This window comes from Rhipicephalus microplus, chromosome 9 (genome assembly GCF_043290135.1).
Source record: "Rhipicephalus microplus isolate Deutch F79 chromosome 9, USDA_Rmic, whole genome shotgun sequence".
Lineage (NCBI taxonomy): Eukaryota > Metazoa > Arthropoda > Arachnida > Ixodida > Ixodidae > Rhipicephalus > Rhipicephalus microplus.
This window is the reverse complement of record NC_134708.1, coordinates 29483082-29503449: the sequence shown is the minus strand read 5'-3', so window position 1 is coordinate 29503449 and position 20368 is coordinate 29483082. Positions and strand designations below refer to the sequence as shown.

The 20368-nt window shown below is 40.8% G+C and overlaps 1 protein-coding gene across 3 annotated transcripts in view; it reads right to left on the bottom strand.

Annotated features, from left to right (window-relative positions):
* The window catches only part of wb (wing blister), a 399222-nt gene that overhangs the window by 40529 nt on the left and 338325 nt on the right, over nt 1–20368 (bottom strand). For all 3 annotated transcript variants that reach the window (XM_075873404.1, XM_075873405.1, XM_075873403.1), the window contains 15 exons: nt 19418–19542; nt 18627–18747; nt 17675–17815; nt 16687–16799; nt 15365–15448; nt 13977–14170; nt 12732–12874; nt 12507–12614; nt 10345–10456; nt 8451–8601; nt 7081–7279; nt 4439–4555; nt 2468–2628; nt 1198–1336; nt 755–863 (listed from right to left, as the gene is read on the bottom strand). In XM_075873404.1, the coding sequence (XP_075729519.1) occupies nt 755–863; nt 1198–1336; nt 2468–2628; nt 4439–4555; nt 7081–7279; nt 8451–8601; nt 10345–10456; nt 12507–12614; nt 12732–12874; nt 13977–14170; nt 15365–15448; nt 16687–16799; nt 17675–17815; nt 18627–18747; nt 19418–19542 (2017 nt within the window). The remainder of the gene's footprint in view (nt 1–754; nt 864–1197; nt 1337–2467; nt 2629–4438; nt 4556–7080; nt 7280–8450; nt 8602–10344; nt 10457–12506; nt 12615–12731; nt 12875–13976; nt 14171–15364; nt 15449–16686; nt 16800–17674; nt 17816–18626; nt 18748–19417; nt 19543–20368) is intronic.

The window sequence follows — 20368 nt, the reverse complement described above, 5'->3', positions numbered from 1 at the left end:
GGCACAACACACCCGACGCGCGCACCAAAGCAGCAGCCGCGAGTGCGGACGGAAGTGATGGCAAAGGAAGCGGCTCAGAAATCCAAACTCGCCTTTCATCATTTAAAAATTTTAAAATCTCTGCACATTTTCACCCCTCTTTGATTATTTATTTTCTGTGCTAAGCTAGATCAGCTGTGTTATTTCTAGAGAGTTATTTACCACTATTTTTATTTTATTGTAAAATGCGGTTTCTGTGCACGGCAAAAGGGGGCGCACGGCGATATCCAGGCTGCCGAAGAGCCGAAGCGGTCGAAGCCGAAGCGGTCGAAGCCGCGGCCACCGCAGCATCAAACCCGATTTCGACTGTATATAAGTCGCACCGACGAAAACTTCAGAAAAAAAATGCGACTTATACATAGAAAAATATGGTACTCAGAATGGCAAAAAGTTCAAGAACCTTTATGCTGAGTCAACACGACGAAAACGCAAAAAATTATTGCAAATTGAAAAAACAGCACAGAAGGAGACGAATCGTAAGCAAAAGAACACAGAAGACGAATGCTGTTTTTGATCACACTATAGCCTAACGAGCCACACTTCTATGAAAAATTACTTTGAAATCTGTATCACACTGATGTGCAAAATCTAAATCACACTGATTGGTTTCTTCGTTTTGGTGAGGCAGAACTATGCTTCATTATTATAACTCATGTATTCATGCTTTTTAATTTTCCTTTAGGTGACACAAAACCCCTGCCCGAGTTCAGCCTACCTGGTATGTCTTCGTCCCTGAGCTGTTTTGCTTGTCTCAGCAGATCCTCGCTTCGCTCCCTTGCACTCTCAGCTTGGTGCATGAGGCTGTCGCCGGCCCGTGGATACGCCTGCGTGTGACGACACTAGCATGTTAGTTAACAAAGCTAGAGCTTAAGTAGACAATAAGTAAAGCAGCAACAAGAAATTCAAGAACAATCTATGAATACTAGAGAGTCATGTTACAACATGAAAACAAGCATCACACCTTCATGATAGAGACGCAAACTTTGTTTATACTAAAAAGCATTAAGATCACTTTGTCATTTCTGAAGGCTTCATTCTCCACAAAACTGATGCTTTGGGAGTATTTGAACATTAATTCACTACCTCAGCCAGGCTTACTAGTGTTTGTGAGAATCATTTCATTAACATTAATTAAGACGAGAACGACAAAAGTGGCACCTCGTCGAAAGCTCTGTCAGCGGCATCAGCTGCCTTGCCAGCAGCTTCCTCGGCGTCATGGAGAGCGTCGACGATGTTCTGGTACACGCGGGCGGCCCGAAGCGGGTACTCGGACACCTCTTGTGTCGTCCTGAACTGGCTGTTGTCCAGAGAAAAGAACAATGTCACAAATCGTAACAGCAACGGTTTTGGAGCGTCGGTAAAGAGTGCGTAAGCATAAGCGGTGCAAATCTTTCAAATCTTTGTTTGACATTTCAGGTACACGTGTTAGCCACACAGGGAGTTAGACAAATATGGCGTGGCTGGCCCTATGCCCTCATTATACAGAAGCACATATTGGTTGCACATAAATAATATTCAGTACTGTGCACGCTGTGAACAGAATGAAGCTAGACATCACATTTTCTAAGTGTAATGAGTAGTATGTACCACTGTTCAAGATAAGCTCATCATGTCGCTACTATTTGGCTCCTGAAGATTATGTAGGCTTGGCTATGATGTATGTGTCCGAGTCTAAATTATGCCAGTATGAGACAAACTGAAGACTTTACACAAGGGTATGTACATTACTTAGCCATAAATTGTTGCATTTCAATAGTTAAATGCTGTAGATAGTGTCCGTGATAGAGCTGCATATGTAGGAGCGTGATGTTCTCTATACAAAGTGTGGTATTTTTACAAATACTCACGGATTCAAAGAGGACAATTTAGGGCTAGGTAACGCACATATTTTCATTTCCACGTGATTAGTTCAGGTCACATAGGCATCATTTCTACTTTAACATGTATACCAGAGCCAACATCATCATTCGAGACCATATTTGTTGTGATATGATGTGGTTATCCCGGAAAAGTGCACACACCAGTTTCTAAACAAAATATTTGATGCTGTGTTTGAATTCATGAGTACGATATGCAAAGTCATGAGTACAATGTACACAGTAGAAGAACATGCTACTAACAATGAGTAACAAGGATGAATGAAATGATTGAAAAGAAATAAATGGACTTTATCCTCATTAGAAGCTTTCACACAAGGCCAGGAGACCATCAAGTCAAGAAAGGTGAAGTTTAATGCACTAACATCAATACCGAATAGACAACATTTTGAGGTTAATTCAAACTCTTGTAAATCTTTAACCATTCAGGTTTGAACAACAACGAGTTAAGAACGGTTTGCTATCGGCACTCTCAGTTTTAGTGCTGGGTGGCACGTTAATGAAGATGCAAGAAATAATAATTAAAGTGAACACAAGAAAACACCACTTACTCTGCAAGAGCACCAACACGGATGCCCATGTCGTCGGCGTGTCGTTTGCACCCTGCAACGTATTTGTCCCGGTATTCAGGGTTCAGACGGTCGAGAGTGCCGCGCCGTTCTTCAAGTGCATCAGTGGCGTTTGAAATTTCCATAAGCAGTCGAGGTAGCTCCTGCACATAGAACAGCCAACAATCATGATCCAATAACGTTTTGAGACATTGAAACAAATGTTATTAAACCATTAAAGCAAACAGAAAAAATAACCAGCTCACAATGAATGAGTAAAAAAAATTAAGTGTTCGTTTCTTTGTTTGATACAACAACTTTAATCAAAACCAACAAATAATGTAACCAAGGAACGTACACGGGACATTAATTGTGCTATTTTAACTGTATCGTGACAATTGTGAAATGTATGCAAGTAAAAAAAATAGACATCTTGCCGCCAGCTGAGACCGAACCTGCAACCTTGGAATAACATGCGACATCTGCTTGCAGATGTCGCATGTTTCATCAACTTACAACAATGCTACATATTATGAAAAAATTGCTTTCAATGACCATGCAGTTTGATATTATCGATTCTCACACAGTGTGTGAAAACCATAAAAACACATATTCAAAAAAAATCTGCACTGCTGCGAAGCCCCACTTCAAGGTTAAAAGATGATACAACACTTACATCAATTCATTTTTTAAGTTTAAAGCTGGTTATACCAACTTATATGCTCCAAGTATAGCAGATTCTAAAACTAACACATTTTACAGGCTATCACTTGCCGATAGTTACAGCTTAAGAACAGGATGACGACAAAGGGACAAGAAGTAGATGAGCACTCGTCTCCTTGTCCCTTTGTTGTCATTCTGTTCTCGCGCTATAACCATCTTCACGTCATACCAACTGGCCCAAACCGCCACACTATCACTTGCATTTGCCGAAAGTCAATTTCTGTTGCTATTCCGAATCGCTTCCATTTTCTTTGATGCAAATAAGTAGCATTTCCACAGGATTTGTTTCAATTTTTTAAAAATATTGTGCAGTTTAGCTAGGTTATGACAAATACACACATTTTTTGATAACATATAGCATATATACTATTCAAATTTGATTTGAAATTATTCTACCAAAATCACTATTTGCTTCGAATTCACTTCAAACCTAAAATTCACTATTTGCACAAGCCTAATGAACACCTACTGTAAGCACGCAGTAAATAGGATTGGGGAGGTCGTATCCCCTTGTTTTATACTAGCCGTTATTGGTACTCTGTTGCTTTCTTTATGGAGCACTATGGTGGCAGTCGATCCGCTGCAGATTTCTTCCAGGATGTTTATGTATGCTTTGTCGACGCCCTAGTTCTGCAGTGTCTGTAGGACTGCTGATATCTCTACTGAATCAAATGTTTTCCCGTAATCTATGAAGGCTATGTATAGTGGTTGGGTATATTTTGAGCATTTCTCTATCACCCAATCGATGGCATACATTTGGTCGATTTTTGAGTAGCCTGTACCAAATCCCACTCGATCCTTCGTAACCGACTATACTGCCACCTAAATTCTCTGAGCAGGAACAGCATAACTTGCAGCACAAGTGTGTGACAGATTGGCACATGCCAAGTGGCAAACTACTTTTTATGATATTCTGTGAAAACATCTGGATGACACTCACTATTCATTCAATGCTTTGTAAGCAGTTACTCTTGGCAATATCTGACAGAACAAACAAGTCTACTTAAAAAGGCAGAAATATATACTAATTTGTGTAGTGTTTCCTTCAAACAAATCTTAAATATCCTATAGCACATCAACAAGAAACAGCTGTTTATAAAAGAAACTGAAGTATACTTCTGCATTCTTCAGCTGTAATGAAGAATTCAATCCCACTGACACAGTATTCAGTGATTACAGTCTTTTTAGAGTTTAGAAAGTATGCATCAAGTCTTTTGCATCTGGAACAGCAATAAAAGTTGAATAACTAACGTCAAACTTGAAAGCAGCATCGATAATCGCATCCCGGGCTTTCCTCAGCCATTCCCTGGCTTCAACCAGCGAGGCATTGGCTCGACCGGCGCCATCTTGACTTCCACCGATGAAATTCTGAAAAACATCAAGACAAACGTGCTTAGCTTGTAGGCAATAAAGTGTTAATAGAGAATGTGTGAAGCAAATATGTGAACCAAATATGTGAAGCAAATTTGAATATTGAAGCTTGAGTGCAAATTGAATCAAATATTTTTCGAATATTTCTAGAATATTTTACAAATACTTTAAAGTGAAACTGCAGGAAAAAAAGCTGGAGAGAGCTGAAGCCAAATCTTATGAGACAGCAACATAGTTTTTTTGTTGTTGTTGTTAAGATGATGGAGCGCTGAAGGGGTAGGAGGAGGAGGAAGCGAAGAAATGAAAGGCAGGGAGGTCAACCAGACGCACGTCCGGTTTGCTACCCTGCACTGGGGGAAGGGGTGAGGGGATTAAAGTAGAAAAGAGAGAGAAGTGAAGGGCAACGTGTGTGTAGATGTGACCTTGTCCATTGCACGCTTATAAGCGGTCGCGTAGTCCGGTCGTCTTTAGAAAAATTAGCAGTGCTCACGTCACTTTGCCAGCCTGCGACGCGTACAGCCATGAACCAAGAATCTTCTCTTCGGAGAAAGGTCTACTGTCAAGGGTCTACGTTTCGCGAACCAAGTTGCGTTCGCTCGAAAAACGTTCACATGAACACAGTAGATGTTCTATTGTCTCGTCAGTGTCACACGATTCACATTGGGAGTTATCCGCCATTCCTGAAGGGGTAGTGTTTCATAGTAGTGTTTGAGGCAATCGAGAGGCCAAATTGCATTTATATACATGATTTGGTGCAACCAAAGTGTTGCCAAGAACACTTCACACGTGAAAGGCAAAGATGCTATTTCCTTGCCCCCTGCTCCTTTTTTTTTAACCTCTGTAGAAAGCCAGCTGACGTAGCGAACAAGAGCGTGCTCGCTTGAAGTCCGTAGTCCAAAATCTGCTTCGTCGACGACAAGAACGTCTGAAATTTCGAACGCTAAAAATCTGCAGCATTTAATTACTCTGTCTTCTTGACCAAACTTCAGGTGCGAAACAGCATTATATGAGCCCCCACCTATCCCACATTCATCATCAATATATCTGCAGAACCTGACAGGCAACTTTACCGCAGTATGGGAACGCAGTGGGATGAAGCATACAAAAATTTTGAAGGGGCCACTGTCAATCTCACATTAACTGCTTTTTTGTCCGCGAGAAGTTCAAACAGCGAAATCCCAACATATATTGAGTAAAATAGCAAACACTGTTGAAAATTTTTGAAATTACAAATACTCGCAAAGCCCTAGTTGTTGATGTAGTAGTTTGTGACCTTCTTAACAACCACTGGCAACTTTAAGATCAACCCAGAGAGCCAGGAGGTCTCATTGTCAGTCATGCGAGACCTGCTGCCTCCAACTAAAATGCTTACAAATCAAAATAAAATGTTTTTGCAGAGATCTACTTAGTGCAAGTACACAAATGTCACTTCGATATACAGCTGCACTTCCACCTGTAAGTGCTGCGCAACAATTTCGACAGTACTTTAAAGATATACCTGTAGTTTTAAGAGTGACAAATTTAAGCTGGCTGGCACGCGGTAAACTTAAATACTGTCGCATAGCAGCAAACAATTTTAATGTAAAAATTTTTTATCTGAAGTAAACTGCATTTCAAATTCAGTTTCCAAGTCACCACAAGAAAAATCACTTTCTGGGGTTAGTAATGCATATTCGGGCATACAAGCTATCATATAAGGCTATAATCAAGATAAAATGTGCAATACAATACTAATTTTTTCTTTCCTTTTTTTTTCTAAGTGCAGAGCTTCAATGGGGCCTGTAGTATCTGCTTACATAACACAGGTGCTGGCTAATATTGGCAATAAATGTTAACTAGTAATGGCTACAGTTGACTAATGTTCATTAAATGATGGCTATCATTCTTACAATAATACAATAAAAGAACACAAGTGTACTATATTGCCTTGACCTTGTTCAGCTGAATGAATTGTAAGTTATGACAGTTCGGCTTAAGAAAATTCTTTCAAGTATACAAACACGACACTCGCGTCACTGAAGCTAGCCGGCTGCATAAGTATTAGGAATGCAAAACAGCACAGTCCTAATCTTATCTTCAATGCAGCAAAACTCCGCTGCTGCAGTAAATAAGCTCACAGCTAAAGGGACAAGTTAAGTTCACTAACACGTGACTTGACTGTGTAAAGGGTCAACCACATCTAAGGAGAACAAATCATTAGTATTCAAGCCAGTAAAGCTGGAGCATTTATGAGAAAAATGTTCGTTGTATGACATGTTGCGTAACATCTAATCATGGCATCAATAAACAACAATTATTTCATGAACTATGTATTAAACATCGCTTTTTATAAGGTCTTGATACTAATGAGGTGTTCACCTTAGACGTGGACAATCCTGTATCTTGCGTGCAAAATTTAGACGCAAGTGGCTGGATTTAGATGTACTATTTAGACACAAACGGCTGTTGAAATAGCTCGCAGTAGTGCTACAAAACCTTATACTGCCACAAAACATGAAATGTAAAGCCTTATTTGAACAAACCTGTATGGACTGAAGGGTCTGCAGCTCCCTTTCTAAGAGGTCTAACGCTCGGGCTGTTGGGTTCTGCACCTCGTTCTGGATTCGCCGCACCATTTCGCTCAGCAGCTGCTCGATCCGGTCCAGTCGCTCGGCCATGTCGCCCACCTCTTGCAGGTTGAAAAGCAGGTTTCTCACTCTCTCGAGCAGCTGGTGAGCTTTCCTGCAAGTGATAAAGAGGAGCACTAACACTGCATTTTATTAAAATCACCAGGTTTTCAGAGCTTTCTTCGACTAATTTTGTTAAACCTAGTTTTGTAAAGTCCATCAAGTGCCTTCATGTATTGCTTAAGAGGTAGCATGTTCAATGCCAAAACATGCCCAAACATGCGTGAACTTCTTTTTTGTCAACTATTTTCAGTGTAATCACCGGCAATGGCAAGTGGCCTTCAAAAGTGCACCGGTCACAAACGTACTTGTACGTGCCATTTTTCAATAACTGATGCTCTTTCAATTGTGGGCTTATCGGTGAGCAGCTATTTTTTATTTGACAATCTGACCTTTATTCGAGGTTACTTGTCATTTCACGTTGGCACATTTATCAATGTTGCTTAGATATAAATTATGCCTGCAGCAACGTAAGTGTTGAGCTGCTAAGTATGTAGATGAAGGTCCTGTTCGTGGCGTGGAGGAAGAAAAATTGAGGTGGCATAGCGCTATGTGATAGAAAGAAAGAAAGAAAGAAAGAAATGAAGAAATGTGACCCGCCACGGTGGTCTAGCGGCTAAGGTACTCGGCTGCTGGCCCCCAGGTCGCGGGATTGAATCCCGACCGCGGCGGCCTCATTTTCAATGGAGAAAAAAATGGTCGAAGCCCGTGTGCTTAAATTTAGGTGCATGTTAACTCCAGGTGGCCAAAATTTTCAAAGTCCTTCACTACGACGTCTCCACTGTGGCATATATGGTAGTTTTCGGATGTTAAACCCCAACAATTACTATTACTAATAAAGAAGTACACTCAAACTTCATTATAACAAAATGGAATTGGCCATGAAAATACTTTCTTCATCACAAAATTCATTATTGACATATGTTCCTAACACTATTTTCGAAGTATTTTTAACTTACTTCATTATAACTGATAATTCATTATATTCAGGTTCGTGATATCATGGTTGGAGTGTACTACATCAGGCAAATGCATGCCAAGCTTCACTTGCTCTAATTTTCCAAGTCAGGCAGGGGCTCCTGTATTTTTTTTTTTTTTTGAGTTCACACGCGCTTTTCACTTTTGAATAAATGCTTCTACAAAAGTTGTGTAACTCGGTAAGACACGTCACAAGCACACTCGAGAATGCGCGTTAAGTGCTGACAAGGAATGTAGAGCGTTCGTACCTGTTCTCCCTGTTGGACTCGTCCATGGGACGATCGAAGTTGCGTCTTTGCAACTCCGACAGGATTCGCTGCGCTTCCTCGACAAGACGATCGATGCCAGTGGCCGTTCCATTGTGCCAGAAGCCTTGCAGCTTCAAGTAGTCCACGGCAGCTAGAAGATATTTTGTTTTCAACTCACATTCATTTGATACTGTCAAACTCAAGTATATCAAACCTACACATGCCAAATTATTATGTATATGAAATAATTGCAAAATTTCCTTAAATATATTTTCTAAGCATAAAATGCTTTACATATCGAATAACATATTACTATACAGAACATTTCTGTGACGATTCTCAGATTTGATATATCTGGGGGAGCTAAGTATGTTATTGTCTTTATTTCCACCAAGAACACCAGCATTATTACCGTATTTACTTGCATAATTCTCGTACTCCCCGAGTTTCCCAACATATGTGCAATTTTTTCTTTAGTTGAATAATTATCGCACACCAAAAAATGCAGCACTAATTTCGTCTGCTTCTTCCAACCACTGGCAATAAAACACGACAGTCTGTCGTCATCTCTTAAGCATCATGCAAACTATAGAAACATGGAGCCCCAATCCAATCCGAGCAAAGCCAAAATTGCAAGTACATGTTGCGGCGTGTTAGTGCTAGTCCGTGCAGCGTACGTTGAGTCTATTCTGTGGTTACACGATGGGTCCGTATGGAAGCTAGACGGCTGCCTTCAAGTCAAAAGTTACTGATCATGCGCAAAGCAACGGCAACGAGGCCACTGGAAGGAACTGCAGAGTTGACGAGTTTTGTGTTCGCTACTGGCGATGGCAGCACAAGCAGCTGCAAGCCACCAACAAGATGCATGGGGCCACCTGTGGGCCTATTTAAGACTGCGAAACACCCACAGGCTGAGGTGGAACTTCTTGATTACGTCAAGGGTCTCCGTGCGGACACCCTAGGGACACTGTTTGTTAGTGGCTTTCGTGTTTGCAAATAAACATGGCTTTGTGTTGAATTTGTGGTTTTACTGTGAAGGTAAGTCCTAATTACTACTTTGTAAAACTTGTTAGTTGCTGGCATGAGAACCTCAATTTGCAATCGCTTCGTTTTCTTTTTTTTTCTTTTTTTAGTGCTCTATACATTTTTGCAGAACATTTTCCCCCCGTGTAGTGATTCTCGCACCCCCCTAACATCTGATTGGTTCTCCGTGAGAAGAAGTGCAAGGATTATGCGAGCAAAGTTTTTTTTAATAGTGAATTGAAAGTGTGCTATTCAATGCAGTTTTCAATTGAATAGCTGCTCTTCATAAACACAAAAAGTTTTAATATATTATAATTATGTTCAATGTCAATTGCACTGAAATAAACATAAGATTCAGCCAATGTATGATAAATTTTATGTTTTTGGGGATATTTCAGGTATACAATTAGATCGCTTACGTATCGCACAGGCTACGTATGTCTCTGGGATCCAGGCGGTAACTCGCACAGTCTAACAAATTCTAGTCATGAAAAAAATTTTCTCTATCGTTCCTAATGCTCAATATGTGCTTTTATTGCTAAAACTATCAATACTGAGATGTTTACATGATCCAACAATATTTGCAATAGTGACTGATATGCTAAAATATTCTAAAGGTATTTTATATTCAGATCGATTTGCTCACCACGCTATCATGTTCATGATCGTTTCAGTTTTTAACACCCTAATCACATGCCTCTACTTTATTTTTCATAAAACACATCACTTTAAACTTGAGCCCTTCAGATCACCTTAGACTTTTTTTGGTCTTTACACATGCAACGTTCTACACCAGGCACACCCAAAAAACACCCATAGTTAAAAGGACTTGCTTGAGATGTGTGAAAAGTCCACTCAAAGCCGGACTTACCTCTAATTTCATCATAGTACTTTTTCACAAGCTCCAGCAGTTCTCTGGCCCTCTGCAGTAGGTGGCTGACATCATGAGCGACTCCAGGTAGAGTACGGACCATGTCTTTGGACTGCAATGTTTTAAAGAGTGTTCTGTGAAATACAGTTCCATAAATCATATACAGACAAGTTTTCAGTGTCAGAAAGCTGTTTCGCTGCACGACTTAGAAAGACTAAAGCCCTTGCACTGGCTACAATACTACAAAAAAAAAGTGCGATTCAAGTCAAGCCCTGAACATCACACTGCAGAAAATTAAAATCAAATTCCTGGGCTTTACACGGAAAAAACATGGAATGTTTGTGAGGCACATGATGGTGGTGGAACTGAGAAATAATCTAAACATTTCTTATTAACGCTTGCCTTAGTTTAAGAATTAAGGTACTTTTGCGCCTTGCCCCCATTGAAATGCAATTACCGCCACTGAGCATTGAACTCACGATAAATAAAGAATTCATTCCAAGCCAATCAACAGAAGTGACTCAAGAAGCCTGTTGAAATGCTTTATTATCGGGCTAAGCTTTGCTGCTGTGCAGAGGCCACATTTTGCCCCTGCACCCACTGTAACTGCACTCGCTCATTAATTAGAATTTGCACTGCAATTTGTTAATAACCACTGCTGGTGATCAAAGTGTTTTGTAACCATGCAGTCGAATACATTCAGCATGTATCAGCTGAACTAGCTGGCCCCATACTGCTCAGTGAAATCAAACCAATTACTGACCCCCTCTCCCATCCGCCCCTTTCGCACAGTTAGGTTATTGTAGATTTGGGATAATACGCTGGTTCGTTGTAACGAGAGTAGACTGTGCATAGCTGCCGAGTCTCCATGGTGAGACTGTGGTCAAGTTAAAGCAAATGTTTATTTTATTTTACACATTTCTAAAGCACATTACATAAAGATCATCAAGACTTTACATGTCAATCTGTACCACTACTACGCTGAAAAAATTTACCCCAGCACAGCAAAACACTCTTCACAGGAAAAAAAAGAAAAACTACAAATATCAGACCTACTTGCTTTCTGAGGAATATTTTTGTTTTGCTTTTTGCTTTTGAATTTAGCAGGAAATAGAACGCCAACTTTATCTTGTCCCACATGTTCATCACTTCGTGTACCTTCATGTGACGATTAGAAAGAGTGCTAAATAAAGTGTTACCTGACAAATAAAGCTATAGGACAAGTGCATCCCTGTAACACAAATGCACCAGTCCCGTGTCTTGTCCCACGTTACTACGTGCTATTCATAATCATCTGAACTAATATTCCCCCCTTCTAGTGCATGTGAGTAGACTGTAGACTTCAGTGCTGCCACATGACTAGACTAATGCTGTCACATGGCTGGGCTCTCTTGTTTCTACATTCTTTCTCCTTCTATGAGACTACAGGAATGAGCACAGTCTTCTCAAACCATCCTTGATTCCAAGCTCTTCCCTCACTTTAATGAGTTGCGTGCAGCAGCGGACATCGACTGGAAAACATGCTACACTTCTCAATCATTTCCGCGAACAGCCCATAAGTGCAATGATCCCCTTTTGGCGAATGCTGGCACATACATTGACTTTACCAAATTAAGCCAAGCGCTGAGTAGAGGACTGTAACAGAATACAGGAGCGTATGACTTATTCACACACATTAACTTTGATTTTTAGTGCAACTTCATGCAACTTCTTCCTGTCTGTGACCTTCATTATTTTTATTTTTCCTTTAAAAAAAGCAGCCAGGACCAGAAACGTAGCCAAAATTTTTTTCAGAGGGTTTCGGGAGAGGCAACAATTTAAAATGGCCATTTTTCACTCTCTGTGCCATGAGTAAAAAATTTCGAGGGGGTAGGGGGGGGCACATGCTCAGTGTGCCACCCCCTGGCTACGCCCCTAGCCAGAGCTCAGACCTCGATATAACGAACCCAGATATAATAAATTATCGGTTATAACGAAGAAAACGAAGAATAGCTTTGTCATAGTTAGTGCTGCAAATATATGATTATAACACATTTTCGGATATAACGAAGTATCTTCGTGACAAGTGTGACTTCGTAGTGATGATGTTCGAGTGTATACGTGCCTACATCTCCGAAACATCTCAAATTTAAAAATGAAAACATGTGACACCTGATCCATACCCTTTCAAGCAGAATCTCTGCTTGAGTCTCCAAGTTGAAATGGAATGAAAAGTTGGACAGAACTTGGTTGCCACTGTCGACGAGATGGAGGTAGTTGTCAAGGTCAGTCTGGAAGGAAGAGTGACGTTAACGACAGCGAGAAGATGTGGGGTCACGATTGCACGGTAGGCCTATATAATTAAGCTATAATGATAAGCCGAGTAACAATACCATACTTCCTCTCACCCTCATCACACGAGTGGTCTCCTGAATGGCGAGCAAGTGAATCCATGGCGCCGAAATGATATCGGTGGCATTCAACCTGTTGAGCAATGCCAACATGTGCTCCACTTCATCGAGAAGACGTCCCGTGCAGTCATCATCACAGGCTGCAATGATGGCAACGTTTCTTTGAGGCTCGGAGCACTGAAAATTTTGCATGCCTAACCCCCGTATTCACAAATGCTCCTTGACTCAACCTTCACCCTTCACTTGACAAAGTTGAGCACTGCGCCGCCGCTCGGCTGAAAATGACGCTACGCTACTCAAGAATCCCAGCAGATTATCGCTGATAGGCAGTGACTTGCCGTGCCTAGAGATGGCACTCCCATCGGCTTTCTCAAGTGAAGGTGAAGCGTTGAGTGAAGGAACGTTCTAGAATATGGGGGTAAGCCTGAATCCACTGAACATCAGTCACTCGTCAATCCTCAAGAGTGATGCACATTTGTGTCATGCATCATCGGTCAAACACGACATACATTCAGAACAATCGCGCCTCGCAGAAGAAACTGTCCAAGTGAAATAGAACCTTCAGGGCATGAAATGAGCATTCTTTCCAGTAAAAGTAGAGTAAGAAGTTCTGAAAGAAAAGTGGCAACTCAATCTAGACTACATGATACTTCTTGTTCAAACATTTAATACTGTTGTAAGACCATGAACAAAACATATGTGGCACAAAACTCCGTAATAAAGATGTATGAAGTTTGCCTTATCTAATGCCTCTAAACACAGTTGCTCCCCAATAGTTCTGAATTTAGTTTTCATAGGTTTCAATCGCGTTGTCAGGCACGAGCCAACCAAATACATGAGGTACCTGGAAAGAAAAAAAAATGTTACACAATGATACCTTTTGAAGGTTGACTCGTATGGTTGAGCAATCTCATTTTTAAAGTATTGGTTGTGTTTTGCACTTGGATGAACTTTCACATTTGGATGAACTTTTCTTCTGCTGTAGCACTTTCCTTTAAGTTTTACTTGTAGATTCATGCGACATTTCAACAGTTGTCCATTTCACTAAACTTCCCATACATTGTGGATTTTCACCAAACTGATTTACCAGAGAGTTATCATTGTCTTTTATTTGGCTAGAACAAATGTCATACCACTGCCTCTAATTTAAGTCTCATCTGTTTTTGCTACTTTTTTTTTTGCAAAGTGCATGCAGCGAAAGTAATTGCCCCATAGACTTCACTTTGGCAAACGTAAACTTACATTTGCAGCCATACTCAGTGAGGATATGTCGGCCCGGGCAGATGGAGCAGTCACGACCGGTAATTCCGGGCAAGCAGTGGCATGCCCCGGTCGTGGGGTCACAGCGATGACCTTGTGAACCGTAAGGGTTGCACTCGCACCTCTCACACCGGCCTCCGTCCACCAACGGGTTCCCGAAGAAACCATCCGCACACCTGCAAATTAGGAGAAGTTTCGGTAGAAGTCACTCCTGTGTCGGTGCAGTATTTTGCTTGGGCTGGACATCTTCCCTATACATAAGGTATTAGCTCCGATAAGCTTAATATTGAGATATTAATTATATGAACAAATTTTATGGTTGTGCAGGTATTAATGTTGGTGACCAAATGAAGTACCAATCAAACAATGCAAGAAGCATTATAAGTTAACCAGGACAACAGAATACATTTGCAATAGCTTTTAAAAAAGATACAAATGCTTTTTACATCGTTATCAAGCAAAGTTTACATTTCAGCATTACCTCGCTTATTTATTTATATTGCAATGCAATTTATTGAAGAGTGCTCTTCTTCATTACAATATACAAAAAAATAGTATTCACAGTGCTATAAATGTTCCGGTCATCACACTGCACAATGTGAACCACTCATCAATGAAAAGCCAAGAGGAGCTTTTAGAAATTATTAAGCAGTTCATTTACATAATGAGAACTCATTCTTGTACTCATATACAACCACAGCAACATAGCTAGAAAAAAGCCCGATTGAAGGCGTGGCATAGCAGGTTTAACACAGGAACTTCTCGTGCTGTACGTTCTTAGAGCAACAGAACATACAACACAAGAAGGCACTGCTCATCTGTGCTTTTTTTAGATGTTTTTGTGCTGTAATTTGCTACCAGCAAGATGAAATTTACTGCACTCTTGCCTCTACCTTATGCCTAATTATGAAAAGTCAGTTAAATTAAATATTTGTATATAATATCCCTTTCAAGAAGAGTAACTTCCCTGTATGATAGTCGCCAATACTTGTATACCCACACAAAAAAAAATTATGCAATAAATTTTTTTGTGGATGCTCAATTTTTCTGAAATATATAGCATTTGAAAGACTGACTATTTATTACTTTCTTTTGTTGCTTTCATGTTGCTTTTTCACGTTACGTTTCACGTTGTACACAGAAAAGCTTTGAAGTAGATGCCTGCACGAACCTAACACACTGCATACAGCCCGTATACACAAAACTTCAAAACCTAAGGAGCTGTAACATGCCAAGCACAACTATTCATGTCTTGTGCCACTACTCATCCCACGTGCAACTACTCATGTGCAACTACTCTACCTTTCTGTAGAGTGGGAAAGCATGTGTCCAAAAACGATAATCGTTGGATGCGCGTAAAGATGCATCACCTTTCGCAACGTCTTCCGGTGTAGCCCTCCTGGCAGTCTGTACAGATGTAGTCCGGTCCGTGCGTCTGGCACGTGCTGCTGAAGCTGAATGTAATGAACACAAAATGCAAGTAAGCTCGAGTAATTCACTAAATGTCACAAATGACAGAAAATATTATCGGTCTGTTAGATTTCGTAAAAGTAAGTATCAATTTTTTTATTAGTACAGGGTTCTTTCATAACACAGCTTACACAACTGAAGGGGCAATTATCACATGCATAGGAGTGTAACAACGAAAACATGATACATGTGAATGCAAACTATCAAGCATTACTAGGAATAAAAAGCGAATCGGAGTGAAGTCTTTTTGAAAAAGAGAAACGATCGTTAGAAGACATGCTTATGTCGATAAAAATGTATGCGCTGTTGGACACTTCTACAATAAATAAAATTCTTAGCTACTCACTGATTTAGCATGAGAATCTTTTGTTTTTTTTATGACATATTGGTGCAATATCCGAGATAGCAGATGATGATGATGATGTTTGATATTTTGTGGCGCAAGGGCCATTTGATGGCCATTTGATGGCCAAAGAGTGCCAGTTCATGGGACAAGAGATGTGAACAATGATTGTGATTAGCGGCTGTATAAGGGCCTTAAAATTCCTCGCCCTAAGGCGGGTAAAAACATAGAAGCAATAAAATCATGGTCATGCCATGAAAAGTGTGAGGTGTTATTGGAATGCGAAAGTTTATGATAATAAAAAACACTGATGGACATGTATGGCATAAGCACTAGTGCCTCGATCGTTCACACCCCTGAGTTCAAGGACCGTGAGGCAAGTGCTTTGTTGAGTATAGCCACTGCAGTGGAGACCTCTCTGGAGAGGTCATGCTACGGAATGCCCGGGTATATGATATGAAAAGTACGAATGTCTTTCATAAAAGCTAACAATGATTTATGTGTGAAAAGTGGTTCCCTAACAACGAACATTGCAGGATGAAGTGGTATCTTGAAAGTGTTGTCTTCTTAGCGTGTCTAATTCTTTGCATTGGATCAGAATGTGGAGTATGGTGAGCGCTTCTCCACATCTATCACACAAAGGTCCGAGATAGCAGTGCTAGTGTATTAAAAGGCTGAAAAGACTACAGATTGTGGCTACAAGGTAAGCTGGAGCCACGAGGCTAAAGACTAGGCATGACACTGCAGACTGACACTACAAACTAGACTGGAGTTGCGACGCTACGGACAAGGACTAAAGGCTAGGACTCTTGCTGGACTGTAGACAAGAGATTACACACTAGGCATGACACTAACTACTAGAGGTGTGTTAATAGACACCTGTTTGTGGGGAGTGGGCAGGCACAGGGCAGGCATGGTCCTCGCGAAGGCGTTCCAAAGAATCCCTCGGCGCAGCGTTCGCAGTGGTCGCCGACAGTGTTGCCACCACAGTTCTGGACAAAACGGGTAACTTGCCCTCATTTCGACGGGCATGAGAACACAACACGGCCAGCCTACTGACATGAACATTATTCTACGAAGATAAACAACAGGCTCGACTGAAACTACATTTCTGAGAAGCTAACAGTAAAGTTTAAATCCAATTTAAAAACAGGGGACTCATTCAAGCACTAAAATATGCTTCGTTCAATCTTTGGGTTTTGTTTTCGTCTTTTTCCCCATGGTAATGCATAGCTGCGAGTTGTGGAGCTTGGGTAAGCATGAAAAAAAAAAAGCTAGGGTTATCGAAGTATGACGTTAAGTGAAGTCAAGCATAAGAACTGCATGAACAGCCAAATGAATCAAAATCGTGATGGTTCTTTCAAAGAAAAAGTTTGAAACTAAAACCTTGGCACTGTGTTGGATGAATGTAGTATAGTAACATGTTGCATTATACATCATACAAATAATGTAGTATAATGCAACATGCTATTCATTTCATTATAGTACCTTCATTTTCACTTTGTTATGGATTTGTATTTATGTATTTACATACCCAGAATCACCAAGAAATCAGAGAGGGGAATGTGTACATATTATAAATAAAGGCCACTATATTAAGCCATATTTTCAATTTTTATAAAGAAATTTGCATCTTGTCATGAATAAACCACGACAAATAAATCAGTCAATGAATATATAAATATGAAACAATTTTTCAAGCTGTATCATTATGCATTACCCCCAATTATGGAGTCTTCAAAAATGATTAACAGAAGCAGACCAGTCGGAGACAGGCAATTAAGAGCCAGAAGGTTCCCTGTTATTAAGCTAGAGCACCACCAACAGTTAACATCAAAATGCACCTAAAAATGTGTCAAAAACTCACGATGCAAACTCCAGTTTCCTTGTGGCACGTGCGGGTGCGGTTGTTGCAGTCGCAGGGTTCGGCCCATCCAACCAAGTCAAGAATGTCTCGACTGTTGAGGTAGTTATGCTTGAACTTGCGCCAGTAACCTTCGTTGGGGTCCTGATCAAAGAAACCCAAGTTTTTCACATACATCTGTCATTCTTTTACTCTCAAATATAATGTAATAGTCCCACTATTAGCGCATGACTTTTGACGAACCACATGCCGCAAAATTTTTAGAATCTATCATATACACACTGACTTGCAGGGATTCGTCACACTTTCTCTTGTCTACCAGCAAGCGCACTGAAAGCTATGAAGAGAGTGGTACAACGAGAAAGCAAGACGAAGCGTTCCTTTGTCAGTGCACGGCACAAATTTGAGCTTTCATTTTTCTTCAAATGCATGGCTTACTTTCAACATGATTGAGATCGCACGTGGGCACGTGGCGGCATCCTTTGGTGGCCGCGGTAACTATGGAGCTCGCAATGCTCAAATCAGCCAACCACCTTAAAAGCAGGTACATGGCACAATGATTTGGATATATAGCATTTGTTAAGAGAAGAGGGAGCTGTCTCCAGCCAACTTTGAGAATTAGTTGGGTAGTCCAGCCTGCGTGCCATCGTATAATATTTGGCTAGCGTGTTCTAGGAGCCTTTACTGCCGATTGGCAGAATTTTCTGGCCATTCTCAGAAAAGTGTTGCAAAATCATAATTAGCAAAAGGTTGTGCGTGGAACGTCCTAACCTTCCAGGTGTCGGTATAGGCATGGAGAGGAACTTAGTTATAGGTTAGTGAAACTGTACATAACCGCGTGAGTGAGCAGTTTGTGAGCATATCTCAATGTTTTTTTTTACATGGCCTTCTCTGATGTCATTTTAAATGTTGCAGTTAAAGGTGTTCTTGAAAAAAAAAAAGTGAAACAATTTACCTGACAAGAACTTCCGGTGTACTGGATCGGACATCTTCCCTGCTCAACACCATACGCCATGTAGGGAGTCACTTCACCGTGTTCTGGTGGCCGAGCAATCTCGAGCGAGACATCTTTCAAGCTTGAGATAAGATACAGGAAAGGCGATGTTCAAAGGCGATTTGAACATTGAATGAGACAAAGTACGTTTGGCCATATTGCCATAAGTTGCAAATAGACTGACATCAGTCAATCGTAGAACTTTTTCATCAGTGACAGCTTGCGTAAAGTGTGAAAAAAAAAGTCCATGTTTGCGAAGAGTCATTGATGATCATTTTGTGGGTACAACAATAATATTTCTAATAACCCATGGCCAACAACAGTTGGTACAAGCCACAATAACTTCAACGTTACCAGTACGACACTGGCACAGCAGCCATTTGCCTCTCAAACAATAAAACGAAACAAAATACTAGAGATGCTTATAATTGAAAAGCTGACTTTCAAAATGCTGTAGCCTCACTCTTAACATTAATTTATGTAGTTTATGCAGTTAAAGCATTAAAAAGCAGCTAGTTAAATGCAAATTGCATTGTACATACTACAAAGCAACTTCTCGCAACACAAGGCATAGGCATGCTACTGCACAAAACTTCCTTAATTTTGCCTAAAATTACTTTGATCTCTCTTTGTCAGCATGCCAAGTGTTTTAAGGTGAAGTTAAAACATTTTCTAATACAAATATTGTGCAAAAGGACACTTTCCACATTAACAGGCATTCTCTTCACCAAACTTAGCGGAACTGGATTTACCTGGCAAACCTGACATCTGGCCCATCGTTGGCTCTGATGAGGATTCTCTGGACATTCTGGAGTGCGACCATGAGCATCGCCCGAGTCACGGGAACCTGAGGATTGTCTACCTGATACCATGCGTCCTGTGAAACACAAAGGGCATAATTTGAACACCGCGCAAATTGAATTCATGCATTGAACCTTTTTCAAAACACACTGGGGAGTCTGGCATTCGCCAAAGCGAGAACAGTGGCGCAGGTGGAGATCGATGATGTCTCCACCTACGTGCTCATCGTACATGAATGAAACAGCTAATCCTATGCAATTACCTGCGCCAGTTGGGGAAGGCTGCTCCGATCAATAGCGAACAGAACAGTACTGCATCGCGTTATAAATGATACGTTGGCCTGACAAAATGTGCTGACAGGCTATACTGTTGGTGTGCATACCTAAGAAATTTTCTGCATAAGGAACACGAACACAGTGTACTGTCATCTTTCATTTCGTGCTTTTTACACTTGGAACTCCTCGTGGACACATTGGCCCCGCAGCTCATCAGCCATGAAAGACGAGCTCTTCAACAATGGAAGGCAAGACTGGAGTACCCCTACTCTAGCCACTTGCACCACACTTTCAATTCATTTGTTACTGACAATTTTTTTTCCTTCTCTATTCCCTTCAACACCTGTGGGATAGCAGACTAGATAACATCTAGTTAACCTCCCTGACTTGCCTGCACTTTCACTTTGCCTCTCCTCAAGATTGGTTTTCTTCTGGACAAATCACTGAATTACTTGTTCTGACTGAGGTGTAGTGCATGTTACATCATAGTTATGATGCCTGTGGTGTACATTCGCTTGCTTTAAGGAAGCCCCAAATGTGCTGTAAACAGTGTAAAAGTGGGGTTTGTGGTGATGCACATTATAGATTGTACGTGTGCCAACTGTGGTCCTTTGGAAGTTCCAAACC